Here is an 18,238-nt window from a genome sequence, read left to right on the forward strand (position 1 = left end):
TTGAGGAGAAACTGGTAGACAAGTAAACAAACTTCAGTCAAAAACCTGTGTGTGTGTGTGTGTGTGTGTGTGTGTGTGTGTGTGTGTGTGTGTGTGTGTGTGTGTGTGTGTGTGTGTGTGTGTGTGTGTGTGTGTGTGTGTGTGTGTGTGTGTGTGTGTGTGTGTGTGTTGCCAGTGGAGCTCGTTTGATGAATCATCAGTAGGTCGTCCTGGCTGAAAATAAATCATTTGAGACGGACAATTAGAGCTCTCCTCGTTAGTGAGGGCCTGGCCTACACTCTCTGGGGTGTGGCGGCCATCTTGCTTGAGACAGGCAGAGCGAGTCAAAAGTAGTGCACTACACAGGGAATAGGGTGCCATTTGGGAAGCAATCAGTTTCTCCTCTCTAATGAGATCTCCTGGTTGTTGTTGTTGTTGTTGTTGTTGTGGTGTGAAGAACCCCTGGCTCCATTATCAGCCACTTAATTCTCTCATCATTAACGAGATCAACGGCACAATCATCAGACTCCTGAGACTCCTGAGACCTCTGAGACTCCTGAGACTCCTGAGACTCCTGAGACTCCTGAGACGCTCTCTCGATTTCTCTCTGTTGATCTCAATCTCTCTCTCTCTTCTCTCAGTCTCTAAATCTAACTCAGTTCACAGTAAAAACAGACACATACTAGCACACTTTCTGTCTGGACCTGTCCAACCACATCCTCAGAAGTCTTGCCCTCTGGCCATCAGTAACTCTGTCCTTAAACTCTTCAATGCAGAGGGTGAAATCATCCCGATGACTTCTATTTGTCATGTATGACTCATGAGCATGTAGTTGTTCATTCCATTCCAATCTAATTGTTGTCTTCGGAGTGTAATGGAGCAACACGATTGGTTCATAATTCACAGAGCAGTCTTTGAAATGATCCTCTTCTATCAACGCGTTCTCAGTTCAATGACAGAGTGCATCACGTTCCCGAGGGGGCCTGAAAATATTTGCTCTCGCCAATATCATTCTCAGCAAGACTCTGAAACAATTGTTCCTTTACACCCCCTCAACCATCCTCCCTCTTGGCTCGTTGGGAGCAGAGCGATTCTTCTCCTCATCCTATCAGACAATAGTAACACAGTAATACAGAGACTATGGGTAATATGACACATCACAGCAGATAATACTGCTCCAGACGCTGCATTGCTGGAGTATGGCGTTATCTACTAAACCGTCACACACACACACACACAGACACCCCGTATTCCTCCCCAACACAAATGGATTTGGAATAGCAAGGTAAATGATCGGGAAAGACATCACTAACGTTCCTTTTCTATCTGACCTTTGGTTCAATTGAAATGGTTGAAATAGAATGGACCCCGAACCTGTCTAAACAGTGATCCAGTATAATTACCAACCTGTTGCCCCTCTGGAGCTTCTCAATCAATACCCAACCAGCCATGCAGGCCGGGCAGGTGTAGGCCTGGTTAACCTGCCTTACAGGGGCCAACGGAGGGAGGAGATACCCACAGTCTGTGTCCACTACCAGCCCAGCTCTATAGAGAGACAGGGGGTGAAACATGGCCAAGCAAACAGGAAGGGTTACTGGAGTGAAACGGTTGTGTCTGGTTGGGGTATCCAGGGCTGGAACGTCCATACATCCATCCTCCATCTCAGTTCTCCCAGTTTCCACCAGGTCGTGTCTGCTCAGTGCATCTGGGTTCTCCTCTTATTTGAGACATGCCGAGAGAGCCTAGGTCTGTGTCCCCCCTATTCCCTTAGCAGCCTACTACTTTTGGCCAGAGCCATATGGGCCCTGCACAAAAGTAGTGCACTACATAGGGAATAGGGTGCCATTTGGGAAGCAGACAGTCTCTCCTCTCGAATAAGATCTCCTGGTTGTTGTTGGGATGTGAAGAACTCTGGGCTGAGTGGGAGAGTATGTTGTGTTTGAAATATCCGGGGCAGGAACCTCTATCCATTCCGACCTCCATCTTGGATCTAATTCCTCACAGTTTCCACCATCGCTGGGCTTCCCCATTTGGGTTTACCATGCTGCTCAATGCATCTGGGTTCTCCTCTGTGCTGACTAAGGGAGTCTGGGGGCTCCAGTGGGGAGATTAGCTGGCCCATGCCACCCAGTATGACATCTTCTCCAACATGCTATTTCCAGACGGCAACATACTCTGCATCATTCATGAGACATGAAGCTGCAGATAAAGCACGGACATAGTAATGTGGTACGGAGCACAATCCATCCTTCCACACACACACACACGCACACGCACACGCACACGCACACGCACACATACACAGGGAGAAACACATTAACACATTAACACACACCCATATACATTGAGTGTACAAAACATTAAGAACACCTGCTCTTTCCATGACAGGCTGACCAGGGGAATCCAGGTGAAAGCACTTCAACCAGAGTCGATGATAGATTGTGTATGTGCGCCATTCAGAGGGGGCATGGGCAAGACAAAAGATCTAAGTGCCTTGGAATGGGGTATGGTAGTAGGTGCCAAGCACACCAGTTTGTGTCAAGAACTGCAACGCTGCTGGGTTTTTCATGCTCAACAGTTTCCCGTCTGTATCAAGAATGGTCCACCACCCAAAAGACATCCAGCCAACTAAATGGGCCAGCATCCCTGTGGGGGGGGGGGGTGTAACTCAATCTTAGGATGGTGTTTTTAAAGTTTTGTACACTCGGTGTATACATACACACAAACACACACACAGAAATGCTACAATGCAAACACACACGCCTACCAATCCCCTGCTCTAAATCCTATTAGTGAAATGAGAACGAGGCACTGCGACCTAAAATCAAGGCCCTGTGTGTGCTGTTTCCATGGCAGAATCCTCCCTAAATCATGTTTAGTATTATTATGCACAGGTTTAGAATACAGCACTGCCACTCACACAGAACCAGGGCAATGATGTGGGAGAAAGGGAGAAATAAAAGAGAGAGAGAGAGAGAAATAAAAAGAGAGAGAGAGAGAAATAAAAAGAGAGAGAGAGAAATTAAAAGAGAGAGAGAAATAAAAAAAGAGACAAGAGAGAGAGAAATAAAGAGAGAGAGAGAAATAAAAAGAGAGAGAGAGAAATTTAAAAAAGAGAGACGAGAGAGAGAGAAATAAAAAGAGAGAGACGAGAGAGAGAGAAATAAAAAGAGAGACAAGAGAGAGAGAGGATTAAAGAGAGAGAGAGAGAAATAAAGAGAGACGAAAGAGAGAGAGAAATAAAAAAGAGAAAGAGAAAAATAAAAGAGACAGGAATAAAAAAGAGAGAGAAGAGAAAGAGAAAATAAAAAGAGAGAGAAATAAAAAAGAGAGAGAAATAAAGAGAGAAATAAAAAGAGAGAAATAAAGAGAGACGAGAGAGAAGAGAAATAAATAAAAGAGAGACGAGAGAGAGAAGAGCGAGAGAGAAATAAAAAGAGAGAGAGAAGAGAGAAAGAGAGAAGAGTGAGAGAGAGAGAGAAGAGCGAGAGAGAACTTTTAAAAAGAGAGATGAGAGAGAGAGAAGAGCGAGAGAGAAGAGAGAGAGAAATTTTTAAAAGAGAGATGAGAGAGAGAGAAGAGCGAGAGAGGAGAGAGAGAGAGAGAAAAAAAAAAGAGAGATGAGAGAGAGAAGAGCAAGAGAGAGAAATAAAAAGAAAGAGAGAAGAGAGAGAGAGAGAGTAAGAAGACAAAGGTGTATGGCTGAGATGGATCATTAGGAGACACATATTTCCACATTGCGCTCTCATCAATCAACCTTGTTGTACTAATGACGGCGGGAACACACACACTCTTGTGCTCGTATACTCACATTCCTCTGTTACAACCACTCTACCATTAATTGGCTTTTGTACCCTAGACAGTAATTGATTTCATTGTTTCTCCATGTTCTAGAAAGCCCCGTCTAAACCAGTCGGGCATAGATCAAATTTGAACAGCATACTACCATGCCCAAAACCTCATACACAACACACACACAGTCTCTGGGGCTGAGGGCAGAGTGAGGTGGAGTATTCTTTAATAAGATTGACAGTATTTTAATTGGTTGTCACAATTGAACTGTATCTGCCTGCAGTAGCAAGCGCGGCTGGCTGAAGTGGCGTCTCTGTGTGTAATACCAGAGAACCTATGTCAGGAGCCAGGCTGCTTCTAGAACACAATAATGGCTCTGACTGACAGACACAGGCCAGGGTAATATCCTGCTGGAACAATATGCATCCATCTGACGAGGAGAGGATAAGAGGAGGAGGAGGAGGAGGAGGAGGAGGAGGAGGAGGAGGAGGGGAGATAGACAGGATGTAGCCCCAGCCCTGGCAGCCAGCAATATACTCCATTTCACTGTAAAGAGACCCCCTACATCCAACACACAGTGGCTGGTGTTCAACACCTACACACACAGTGCCATAGTATCCACACAAACACAACACAAAGATCCATGCATGGCTCCAACACCAATGAAAACACAAACCATGACATCACCCACACTGAAACCGGCAAGGTTTTTAACCCAGACCCAGCCTGACTATCCCAACCAAACTCAAGTCAAACTAAACCAGACCCAGCATGACTAACCCAGCTAAACTCAAGTCAAACTAAACCAGACCCAGCCTGACTAACCCAACCAAACTCAAGTCAAACTAAACCAGACCCAGTCTGACTAACCCAACCAAACTCAAGTCAAACTAAACCAGACCCAGCCTGACTAACCCAACCAAACACAAATCAAACTAAACCAGACCCACCAGAAACCAACCCAGACCCGTTCGTTCCAGTGTCCTTACCTTGAACAGCCTCAGTATATTGGCAACCATGATGGACACGGAGCTGGCCGCCGCCCCTATCACCCCCACGATCTTATCAGGCTTGGCGAAGATGGGCAGGTCGCCGTTGGCACAGCGTACATCCGAGCCGTCCTTCTCGATGAGGGCCTGGACAAAGGTCAGCGACTGCTCCAGGGCGTAGGTGTCTCTGGAGCAGGTGTCCAGGATCCGGGCCCCCAGGGTGATGTTGGGGAGCAGCTCCGTGTCCTTGTTGATCAGGTCAATGGCGAACATCATGGCCTCAAGACGATGGATCCCTTTCTCCTTCTTCAGTTCCCCGCAGGGCATGCCACCGCCCCCCCGGGAGTGCACCGGGAACAGGCCACCCAGGATGATGTCGCCTTCCAATCGGATGGAGTGGGCGTACTCCTGATTGGGCGCAGTACCGATGGCGGGGTCCGTGATTCGCTGAGGAGAGGCCAGAGGGAGGAACCAGGAACATGAGGCAAGGAAGTGGAGAAGGAAGTGGCGTGTGGCGAGGAAGGAAGGAAGGCGTTGGGATTCCGGCAACGCCATGGTAACAGTTGAGTGGCGGTTGTGGGAGGAGTTACTGAGGAGTTACTGTGGAGTTTGTGGGCGGGATCATGGGTGAAAGGGCGTCAGTGCCCCGGGGGAGGAGTTAGCAGGCAGCTCTAAGATGTCCCAGGCCCATGAGGCATGCATGTCCCAGTAGAGGAGAGAGAGAGAGAGAGAGAGAGAGAGAGAGAGAGAGAGAGAGAGAGAGAGAGAGAGAGAGAGAGAGAGAGAGAGGAGACAGGAGACGGTGGCGGCGAGTGCAGCTGCAGCGATTGTAATCCTGAACTCACATCTTCAGCAGACCCTGCAAGATACACACACAGAGAACACGTAGCAGTCAGTGCCTCAGTTATCTAGCACACACAGTCTCTCCCTCCCTCCCTCCCTTCCTCGCTCACACACACACACACACACACACACAAATCACTGTTCATGCTGCAATGCCTGTCTGTCAGATTCAAGAGTAGAGAGATGAGCATTGGCCACACACACAGTACAGCCCCCTCCCCCCTCTCTCTCACACACACACACACATAACCGCCAATCCTATCCCACTGATAAGTCCATCCTATCCGTCAGTGCCAAGCCTGTCAAACACAAAGTGCCAAGCCTGTCAAACACATCAACAATGGTCCAGAAGGCATTATTCACGTGGACAGAGTGAAGGTTACTCAGTGTGTAATCATTCAGTATAAACATCTACTGGTTCTACACCTGTTTGACTGACAGATGCATGGGAATCAACACCTGGAAGGTGTCACCTCAGCTACCTAATCATTGTCATCAGAAACAGTACAGTAATGATGTAGCAAGCCATCCTAGTACGTGAGTCATTGAGAAGAGGCAAGGCTTTCATGGAGCAGGTTCGGTTTAACGCTCTTAGTTTTCTTGCTGGTGTCCTTCATGAATGGAAGTGATGTCATTGCTGGCCAATCAGATTAGGCTACTGGGTGCCCTCTTTGCCTCAAAATATAATATCCACTGGCGGCCTGGTTTATCTGTAGCCCGCTAATAAACTTTTATCATTCATATCACATCATCACTCTATATTCCTCAGACAAAACAAAGGCATGAGGAAAAGACCATCATTGAGACAGACGAAGAGGGCCTTCCTAATAGTGTGTTTGATCTGTAATGGTTTGACAACACCCGCTTCCCCAAAATAGTTAAATGTGTGGATATTCTTCTGAGATAGATAGAAGAGCATATTAATAACCCTAGAATGTGAAAATATCAAAGAAATTCACATTCGTAGCTATAATGTATTGGCTCAATAAGTCTAAACTTCCCGCTGAGCGCCATGACCACTTTTGAGCGCGTCTGTGTGCGTTCCAAAAGGCACAGATGCTGCGCAGTATGCTCGTGTGGGCTGAACCGGCTGCACAATTCTAGGATGCTGAGAGATGCTAGGGGACTGCTGCATCATTGCATATAAATATCCTAATGTTTATTCGGACATCGTGGCAATATTTCTCCCTCCTTCCCCATCTATGTACCCATATTTCAAAGACGCTCACCTTTCCACACAAACAGCACTTTCAGATACACCCCCCCCCCCTTCCCCACCACCTTTTACCCTCAGAACAGCCTCAATTCCTTGGGGCAAGATGTCAAAAGCGTTCTACAAGATGTCGAAAGCGTTCTACAGGGATGTGGCCCATGTTGACTCCAAAGCTTCCCACAGTTGTGTCAAGTTGGCTGGATGTCCTTTGGGTGGTAGACCATTCTTGATAAACACAGGAAACTGTTGAACATGAAAAACCCAGCAGCATTGCGGTTCTTAACACAAACCGGTGCGCCTGGCACCTACTACCACACACCCTCTGAATGGCACACATACACAATCCACGTCTCAATTGTCTCAAGGCCTAAAAATCCTTTGTTAACCTGTCTCCTCCCCTTCATCTGCAGAGATTGAAGTGGATTTAACAAGTGACATCAATAAGGGATCCTAGCGTTCACCTGGATTCACCTGGTCAGTCTGTCATGGAAAGAGCAGGTGCTCATAATATTTTGTACAGTGTATAGTTCCTATGCTTGTCAATTATACATCTATGAAATAAATGAATCATTTACCTTGAAAGGATAACATTACTATAGCACTTTACCAAGCACTTTAACAATAAAAAAAAATGTCTAACGCAATTGGGAAAGGCACAAGCATATTAATATAAAACAGTTCATTTTTATGGTTAGGTTATATTCCTAATTGACTATTCAGGCTGTATTCATGCATACACTTTAAACCCCAATGTGCTGTCATTACTCAAAACTTTTGAGGAAATCCGTTGCACTTAATATATACAAGTACAGTTACTTGAAGTGACTCTGTAGTGAGTCGTGTGAGATTGAACAATTTGAGTAATGCTAAGTAACACTAAGCCACACATCCCAATATAGGTTCCCAGTGTACCTTGCCTTTTCGAGGGAATTGTAGTTAACCCCCCCCCCCCCCCCCCTCCCCCCCATGACTGTATTTGTTAGTGACAGAGACATGGTTGTTGAATTGATTCATTTTCAGTCCTGTGGCCTTCACCGAGTAAATTCCTAGGTGAATGTTATCATTAAACTCTTTATGACAATACGTTAAGTATAAGGCCTTATTTTGAGGTCAAACCAAATTCCAGTAACTTTCCCAGATTTTCAAAAAGTCCTAGTTTAAGTATTTCCAGGAATCTTCCGACTGCAATTTCTGGAAAAGCTGAGATATTTACAAGAATTTTGCGTCCCTAACTGCAAGTCATATAATGCTGGCTTGCAAAGTGATGTGTAATTCCTATTGGAATCCAGACAGAATTAGGACATCGAACAGCTGGAATTCACATTCACCTACAATCTGTATTCACAATGACTGCAAGATTTCGGGAAATTATGAGGACTGCGTTTAAACTGGAACAGTAATTTCAATAAGGGGTTGTAAAAATCAAAATAAATTATTAGATTAGTTTAGAAAAAAAACAATGTTATTTATCTCTGTGTAGCATAAGATTTATGTATCCATCCGTCAATGTACATGCAAAAACACAGATATTAAAAACAATTCCAAAAAAAATCTATCTGCAGTAGAGCATGCTGGGGAAAAAAAGTACGTTTGTTATTTTTTATTATAACTTTTAAAAAATAAAGTTGATGTGACTTCTCATGTAGTTTTGAGTCACTACCACAAACATTTTAAGTAATGATGACTTTTCATTGACTTTGAGTTCAACTTACTATACGTTTTTGAGTTCATAATGCCTTGGGTTTTACAGTGTAAGAATGGATCTTTCAACGTATTGTTTTCTTTTACACTATTTTATTTCACTTCTGCAATAAAACCTTATCACAAGCATTTCGCTACACCCGCAATAACATCTGCTAATCACGTGTATTTGGCCAATAAAATTTCATTTGATTCCTGCTCGGGTTGGAACTTTTGACTCACTAATAAGAGATAATTGACAGAATGGTTGGAAATTCCAGCAGTGTTATCATTATTGTTGGCAGTAAGAAAAAGGGAGTATTACCCTACGAGGCAGAGCCCGGACCATTTAACTTTTTAATTTACACCATTACACTATTGGTCATGATATTGGTCAATTACACAATTACACTATTGGTCATGATATTAGGTGTCTCGTGTGCAGAGACGTTCACTGGGGAGCGCACTGCTCTTTTCACAAAGTGATAGCTTTTCTCGCTTTTTCGCCTCTCTCTCTCCCTCCCTCTGCTATTTTATCCCCCTCCCTCTGCTCGTTTCTCTCTCCCATCTCCCCGCCCGTTCCTCCCCCTCCTCCTTAGTTTCCCCCTCTCACCGCACCCGTTGAATATGACATTTTTTATTTGTTTTTGCAATTCCGATCACAGGCAGGTAAAGACACCAACCAACCGCAACGAATCAAACACATCCCAAATCCCTCCAACGGTTCCCCCCTAAATTGACTTGTGATCCTCACAATTCCCTTGACCCGTTCTTGTGGATGAGAGAAGCAACGGAACTCCTCACAGAAGACGTGGTGGAAGTGGTGTGTTCGTATGATTGCGTGGGTTTGTTGCGGGGATAGATGGGGATCAATGTGGGATACACCACCACCACCCTCTGATACATACGGATGATTAAAGCGGTGGCATGAAGCAGGAAGCTGCGGTATACAAATCGTGGTTGTGGCTCCAAAGAGAAATAACGACCTAATGACGTCTTCATAGTAGGCTACATATAATGGTAGGCTACATATAATTAGATAAAAACATTATCAACCCGTAATTTTTTTTAAATTCAAGTTCAATATAACATTTCGTGTCTATAGATTGAGACAGCATCCTTCATGTGCGTGAAATAACGCGTCCCTTTTCAGTGAGCTCTCTGAAAATCACACTAGTGATATCCCAATTATTTTCATCTAATTTTCCCATATTAATTATGATTAATTAGATCACAAAATAAGACGTTTGTGCTACGGATGAGATCAGATGTATGGATCATTCCTAAATGCCATCAGAGCGGATGCTGTTTCTTGGCGCGCGGAACAGAGCAGAGAGCGCATTCCTTTGGGTCAATATCGGAACTTCATTGCGGAGCTCAGCAGTTTCCTTTCCCAACACTGAACCCTTCTCATTTAGCTACAGGTCACGACTCTGATTAACGATACCGTGGACTGTCAACATCAACTATGCATGTCGATAATGAAAAGATAAATAGTTATTTAAGGGATGATTTGCAGAACCATCGAGGGTAATTAATTTAACAATGAAGGAGAAGAAAAAGGCAGATGGACGAAGAGCGATGGATTCTTCAGATAGAGGGAGAGAGAGAGGGGAAAGAATTATGTTTGATGGGACCTTCTCAGACATACGAAAACTATTGAACTAAATATGTAATTTTCAAAAATGCCTACCTGCTTTTCCGTGACTTGATTGAGTGATCCTCGCTCCTTCGCGTCCCACTCATAGATGCACGCGCCTCGGGTTTTCGGTGCTGAAAGGGACAGCGCATGCAGCCGTCCAGCCAAGCAGCCAGCGCGCGTCTCCGCCAAATGAATCCCCCCCCCCCCCCCCCCCCCCCAAAAAAAAAACACACCCACCCAACAGCGATTGGTCTCCCTACTCTCTCTTTTTTCTCTCTCTCACTCTCTCTCTCTCCGCATATCCCCTTCTCTCTTTATCAGCATCGGCAGCTTTTATATGTAGCATAAATGACACAGAAACGGTTTGAAATGCAACATTTAAGCAGTCATATTCTGATGCATCTGCCAGACAGATTCCCATTCAATTAATCCGTTATGATTGAGATCAATGTCTTAAAACAAAACGACACCAATAGGCCTACATCTACTTTCTGCATAATAGCCAACACAAAAACGCAGCCATTGGTTCCTCTCTGACGCTCACACCAACATACATGTGTTGCTACATGTCAATAGGTTCTTTCTAATCAATAGGCCTATTGGTTGCAGTGATCAATCTATAACTTGATTTATGCAGATATATTGCAGATAAACCGATGCTATATATTGGTGATTAACAACCAAAATGAATACGGACGGGGGTGGATTTGTCCGTATTCATTTTGGTTGTTAATCACCAATATATAGCATCGGTTTATCTGCAATATATCTGCATAAATCAAGTTATAGATTGATCACTGCAACCAATAGGCCTATTGATTAGAAAGAACCTATTGACATGTAGCATGTGTGTTGGCTATTATGCAGAAAGTAGACAACTGATTCATCAAGATTCATCAAGAAGAAAAAAGGCTTTCGCGTTCAAATGACGGTGATGTGCGAGACGTGATAAAATAGTGTCATGACTTTAGGAGCGAGCGCCTCACTAGATAGAGCACTACCGCCATCTAGAGTAACGTAGCCTACAGTAGGTCCATAAACGAAACACCGGTCATGTCAATTTAGGGAAACTATTGACTATAGCTCTTCTGCTTAAAAAAAAAGCCCATAGGTTGAATCAACCAAAGCATACTTGTTCAGTAATAGACTAATAATCCGCAAAAACACTTCAAATCCACCAATAATAAGCCTACTTAAATCCGAGCCTCAAGATCCACAGTAGCTTTGTATGGTAAGCCACGGCCACGTGACTCACTATCTGTACGAGCGAACCATTTTCCTGATCGGGGTGATGTACCTAATAAACTAAAAGGCTAAACAAAAGCCTTTAAATTCCTTCATCAAATCCACTTCAATCATTGTAGATGAAGAGGAGGAGACAGGTTAAAAAGTGACATCAATAAGGGATCATAGCTTTCACCTGGATTCACCAAGTCAGCCTGTCATGGAAAAGGCAGGTGTTCCTATTTCTTTTGTACACTCAGTGTGTATAAAAAGTTTCAATTTTTTATGAATATACCTAGAAACAACAAGTTGAATGAATTTTGGGCAAGGAGTCCAAGGAAAACAATTTGAGGGCGCAAACACAACATAATGTAATATTATTCAACCAAATTAAATATTTACCCTTAGATGCACAACATTGGCCTGGTTCACACAGATATTGGTAGCCACATTAAACAGAGGCTGCTGGGGGGAGCTATATATAGATATTTTCCACCTTTATTTAACCAGGTAGGCTAGTTGAGAACACCTTTATTTAACCAGGTAGGCTAGTTGAGAACACCTTTATTTAACCAGGTAGGCTAGTTGAGAACACCTTTATTTAACCAGGTAGGCAAGTTGAGAACACCTTTATTTAACCAGGTAGGCTAGTTGAGAACACCTTTATTTAACCAGGTAGGCAAGTTGAGAACACCTTTATTTAACCAGGTAGGCTAGTTGAGAACACCTTTATTTAACCAGGTAGGCAAGTTGAGAACACCTTTATTTAACCAGGTAGGCTAGTTGAGAACACCTTTATTTAACCAGGTAGGCTAGTTGAGAACACCTTTATTTAACCAGGTAGGCTAGTTGAGAACACCTTTATTTAACCAGGTAGGCTAGTTGAGAACACCTTTATTTAACCAGGTAGGCTAGTTGAGAACACCTTTATTTAACCAGGTAGGCTAGTTGAGAACAAGTTCTCATTTGCAACTGCGACCTGGCCAAGATAAAGCATAGCAGTGTGAACAGACAACACAGAGTTACACATGGAGTAAACAATTAACAAGTCAATAACACAGTAGAAAAAAAAGGGGAGTCTATATACATTGTGTGCAAAAGGCATGAGGAGGTAGGCGAATAATTACAATTTTGCAGATTAACACTGGAGTGATAAATGATCAGATGGTCATGTACAGGTAGAGATATAGGTGTGCAAAAGAGAAGAAAAGTAAATAAATAAAAACAGTATGGGGATGAGGTAGGTAAAAATGGGTGGGCTATTTACCGATAGACTATGTACAGCTGCAGCGATCGGTTAGCTGCTCAGATAGCAGATGTTTGAAGTTGGTGAGGGAGATAAAAGTCTCCAACTTCAGCGATTTTTGCAAGTCGTTCCAGTCACAGGCAGCAGAGAACTGGAACGAAAGGCGGCCAAATGAGGTGTTGGCTTTAGGGATGATCAGTGAGATACACCTGCTGGAGCGCGTGCTACGGATGGGTGTTGCCATCGTGACCAGTGAACTGAGATAAGGCGGAGCTTTACCTAGCATGGACTTGTGGATGACCTGGAGCCAGTGGGTCTGGCGACGAATATGTAGCGAGGGCCAGTCGACTAGAGCATACAAGTCGCAGTGGTGGGCGGTATAAGGTGCTTTAGTGACAAAACGGAAGGCACTGTGATAAACTGCATCCAGTTTGCTGAGTAGAGTGTTGGAAGCAATTTTGTAGATGACATCGCCGAAGTCGAGGATCGGTAGGATAGTCAGTTTTACTAGGGTAAGTTTGGCGGCGTGAGTGAAGGAGGCTTTGTTGCGGAATAGAAAGCCGACTCTTGATTTGATTTTCGATTGGAGATGTTTGATATGAGTCTGGAAGGAGAATTTACAGTCTAGCCAGACACCTAGGTACTTATAGATGTCCACATATTCAAGGTTGGAACCATCCAGGGTGGTGATGCTGGTCAGGCGTGCGGGTGCAGGCAGCGAACGGTTGAAAAGCATGCATTTGGTTTTACTAGCGTTTAAGAGCAGTTGGAGGCCACGGAAGGAGTGTTGTATGGCATTGAAGCTCGTTTGGAGGTTAGATAGCACAGTGTCCAAGGACGGGCCGGAAGTATATAGAATGGTGTCGTCTGCGTAGAGGTGGATCAGGGAATCGCCCGCAGCAAGAGCAACATCATTGATATATACAGAGAAAAGAGTCGGCCCGAGGATTGAACCCTGTGGCACCCCCATAGAGACTGCCAGAGGACCGGACAGCATGCCCTCCGATTTGGCACACTGAACTCTGTCTGCAAAGTAATTGGTAAACCAGGCAAGGCAGTCATCCGAAAAACCGAGGCTACTGAGTCTGCCGATAAGAATATGGTGATTGACAGAGTCGAAAGCCTTGGCAAGGTCGATGAAGACGGCTGCACAGTACTGTCTTTTATCGATGGCGGTTACCTTGAGCGTGGCTGAGGTGCACCCGTGACCGGCTCGGAAACCAGATTGCACAGCGGAGAAGGTACGGTGGGATTCGAGATGGTCAGTGACCTGTTTGTTGACTTGGCTTTCGAAGACCTTAGATAGGCAGGGCAGGATGGATATAGGTCTGTAACAGTTTGGGTTTCCAATCCTTGGGGATCTCAGACGATATGAAAGAGAGGTTGAACAGGCTAGTAATAGGGGTTGCGACAATGGCGGCGGATAGTTTCAGAAATAGAGGGTCCAGATTGTCAAGCCCAGCTGATTTGTACGGGTCCAGGTTTTGCAGCTCTTTCAGAACATCTGCTATCTGGATTTGGGTAAAGGAGAACCTGGAGAGGCTTGGGCGAGTAGCTGCGGGGGGGGGGCAGAGCTGTTGGCCGAGGTTGGAGTAGCCAGGCGGAAGGCATGGCCAGCCGTTGAGAAATGCTTGTTGAAGTTTTCGATAATCATGGGTTTATCGGTGGTGACCGTGTTACCTAGCCTCAGTGCAATGGACAGCTGGGAGGAGGTGCTCTTGTTCTCCATGGACTTCAGTGTCCCAGAACTTTTTGGAGTTGGAGCTACAGGATGCAAACTTCTGCCTGAAGAAGCTATAGGAGGATGGCTCACTGTAATGGCTGGAAGGAAACAACATCTTTGACTCCAATGAGCCCATCCTCCTATAGCTCTTCCCACCAGCCTCCTCTGACACCAGTGATCAACTCAATTCGTGTATTACCTAAGAATGTTGTTTTGAACATAAATGCACTGTACTTTATGCTTTACACTGCAAAATTCTCTCTGGCCCATGGACAAGAAATTAGCTTTAAACTGCAAAAATATCTCTCTGATGCCAAGTGGGGAGGCCTTCAAAATGTTCGTTTTTTTTCCTCAGGGCTCTAGACTTGATTTATCTGGCCATACACTGCAGAAGTCATAGTAAAAACAGCTTGTATGCTATTTTTGTTGCACTCTAAAGCAGGGGTTGGAACCACAATTATTTTCCAATTGTTCCTTTCTTAGCCACAGAAACTGTGTGATGCCATCGCGTCAGCATGGACCAACATCCCCGGGGAACATTTCCGACTTGCAGAATCCATGCCCCGGAGCATTCAGGTTGTTCTGAAGGCAAAGGGGATCTGACCCGGTACTAAATGGCTGTACCTAATAAACTGAGTGTATACAGCTGAGAGGTCGAAGGAGCATGGCAAGAATCGTGTAAGCTAACAGGCGAGCTACAAACAGACGAATAACGACTCAATATAACAGTAATGTGCAGAACGCTATCACATCGATCCTTGTCACAGATGGGCTATTGCAGCAGACGACCACACCGGGTTCCACTCATCGCCTGGTCCGACAAATTGTGGGTCCTGTTGCGTCATGCTGATGGCAGAGATAGGATTTGGCGTAAGCAGCATGAGTGATGACTGGATATGATGCACCTGACCAATTTTGCCCTGGTCTCCACTATGCCTCGATGCAATAGGGGATCCTTGGTATGTCGCTAAACCCTAACCCCTACCACTTACCTAAAACTAACCTTGAACCCTAACCCCTACCTAACGCTAACCCTAAACCCTACCCTTACCTAACGCTAATCCTACCCTTACCTAACACAAACCCTAAACCCTACCCTTACCAAACACTGAACCCTACCCTTACCTAACGCTAACCCTAACCTAACGCTAACCCTAACCCCTACTCTTACCGAACACAAACCCTAAACCCTAACCCCTTCCCTAATCTAAAGCTAACCCTAAAACCCTACCCTTAACTAACACTGAACCATACCCTTACCTAACGCTAACCCTAACCCCTACTCTTACCGAATGAAAACCCTAAACATTAACCCCTACCCTTACCTAAAGCGAACCCTAAACCCTACCCTTACCTAACATTAACCCCTAAATCCTACCCAAGGCAAACCCCTAACCTTACCTAATGCTAACCCTAACCCCTACCTAACGCTAACCCGTACCCTACCCTTGCCTAACACTAACCCTAACCTAACGCTAACCCTACCCCTAACCTTACCTAACACTAACCCTAACCCCTAACCTTACCTAACGCTAACCTTAAACCCTACCCTTACCTAATGCTAACCCTAACCCCTACCTAACGCTAACCCCTAACCAAGGCTAACCCCTAACCCTTACCTAAAGCTAACTCTAAACCCTAACCCCTACCCTTACCTAACATTAACCCCTAACCGCTACCCAAGGCTAACCCCTACCCTTACCTAACACTAACCTAACGCTAACCCCTACCCTTACCTAATGTTATGCCTAAGCCCTAACCTAACGCTAACCCCTACCCTTACCTAACACTAACCTAACGCGAACCCTACCTAACACTAACCCCTTACCTTACCCAACCCTAACCTTACATAACACTAACCCCTAACCTTACCTAACCCTAAAATGACCTAACACTAACCCCTAACCTTACCCTACCTAACACTAACCCCTAACCTTACCTAACGCTAACCTTACCTTACCTAACCCTAACCTTACCTAACGCTAACCCTAACCTTACCTAACGCTAACCCTAACCTTACCTAACCCTACATATCGCTAACCCTAAACCTAACCTTACCCTAACCTTACCTAACCCTAACCCCTAACCCTACCTAACGCTAACCCTTACCTTACCTAACCCTAACCTTACCTAACGCTAACCCTAACCTTACCTAACGCTAACCCCTACCTAACGCTAACCCTAACCTTACCTAACGCTAACCCTAATCTTACCTAACTAACGCTAACCCTAACCCCTACCTAACAGTAACCCCTACCCTACCTTTACCTAACAATAACCCTAACCTAACGCTAACCCTACCCCTAACCTTACCTAACACTAACCCTAACCTAACGCTAAACCTACCCCTAACCTTACCTAACGCTAACCCTTACCTAACGCTTACCCCTACCCTACCCTTACCTAACCCTAACCTTACGCTAACCCTACTCCTAACCTTACCTAACACTAACCCTAACCTAACGCTAAACCTACCCCATAACCTTACCTAACGCTAACCCTTACCTAACGCTTACCCCTACCCTACCCTTACCTAACCCTAACCTAACGCTAACCCTACTCCTAACCTTACCTAACACTAACCCCTACCCTTACCTAATGTTAACCCTAACCTAACGCTAACCCCTACCCTACCCTTACCTAACACTAACCCTAACCTAACGCTAACCCTACCCCTAACCTTACCTAACACTAACCCCTAACCTTACCTAACGCTAACCCTAACGCTAACCCTTACCCTTACCTAACACTAACCCTAACCTAACGCTAACCCTAACCTAACGCTAACCCCTAACCTACTCTTACCTAAACTAACCCCTAACCTTACCTAACACTAACCCTAACCCTAACCCTACCCCTAACCTTACCTAACGCTAACCCCTACCCTTACCTAATGTTAACCCTAAACCCTACCCTTTCCCAACGCTAACCCTACCCTTACCTAACGCTAACCCTAAACCCTTACCTTACCTAACACTAACCCCTAACCTTACCTAACGCTAACCCTAACACTAACCCTTACCCTACCCTTACCTAACACTAACCCTAACCTAACGCTAACCTAACGCTAACCCCTACCCTACTCTTACCTAAACTAACCCCTAACCTTACCTAACACTAACCCTTCCCCTACCCTTACCTAACGCTAACCCCTACCCTTACCGAATGCTAACCCTAAACCCTAACCCAAAGCTAACCCAAAACCCTACCCTTACCTAAGGCTAACCCTAAACCGTAACCCATACACTTACCTAATGCTAACCCTATATCCTACCCTTACCTAACACTAACCCTAAGTCCTAACCCCTACCCTTGCCTAACCCTTACCTAACGCTAACCCTAAGTCCTAACCCCTACCCTTGCCTAACCCTTAACTCCTACCCTTACCTAACGCTAACGCTAACCCTAAGTCCTAACCCCTACCCTTGCCTAACCCTTAACTCCTACCCATACCTAACGCTAACCCTAATCCCTACCATTACCTAACGCTAAACCCTAACCTAATGCTAACCCTAAACCCTAACCTTACCTAACACTAACCCAACGCTAACCCTGACCTAACACTAACCCCTACCTAACTCTAACCCTAACCCCTACCCTTACCTAACACTAACCCTAATCCCTACCTCTACCTAACGCTAACCCTAAACCCTAACGCTAACCCTAACCCAATGCTAACCCTAACCCAATGCTAACCCTAACCAAATGCTAACCCTAACCCAACGCTAACCCTACATTTACTTACCGCTAACCCTAACCCCTACCCAACACTAATCATAACCCTAACCCCTACCCTTACCTAATGCTAACCCTAACCCCTACCCAACACTAACCATAACCCTAACCCAATGCTAACCCTACCCTTACCTAATGCTAACCCTCACCCCTAACCTTACCTAACGCTAAC

General features: G+C 45.1%; 1 protein-coding gene across 4 annotated transcripts in view; it reads right to left on the reverse strand.

The window, feature by feature from the left end:
* The window catches only part of LOC109864619 (metabotropic glutamate receptor 8-like), a 286,618-nt gene extending 276,302 nt beyond the window's left edge, over positions 1–10,316 (reverse strand). For 3 of the 4 annotated variants that reach the window (XM_031797950.1, XM_031797948.1, XM_031797949.1), the window contains exons 1-2: positions 10,190–10,298; positions 4,761–5,619 (exon numbers count right to left, since the gene is read on the reverse strand). In XM_031797950.1, coding sequence (XP_031653810.1) covers positions 4,761–5,315 — 555 coding nt within the window. In that variant the 5' untranslated portion in view covers positions 5,316–5,619; positions 10,190–10,298. Of the gene's footprint in view, positions 1–4,760; positions 5,620–10,189 lie in introns of all 4 variants that reach the window. The other variant, XM_031797951.1, reaches the window with a different exon arrangement.
* Positions 10,317–18,238: the final 7,922 nt, after the last annotated feature.

The sequence above is a fragment of the Oncorhynchus kisutch genome, linkage group LG19, assembly GCF_002021735.2.
Source record: "Oncorhynchus kisutch isolate 150728-3 linkage group LG19, Okis_V2, whole genome shotgun sequence".
Lineage (NCBI taxonomy): Eukaryota > Metazoa > Chordata > Actinopteri > Salmoniformes > Salmonidae > Oncorhynchus > Oncorhynchus kisutch.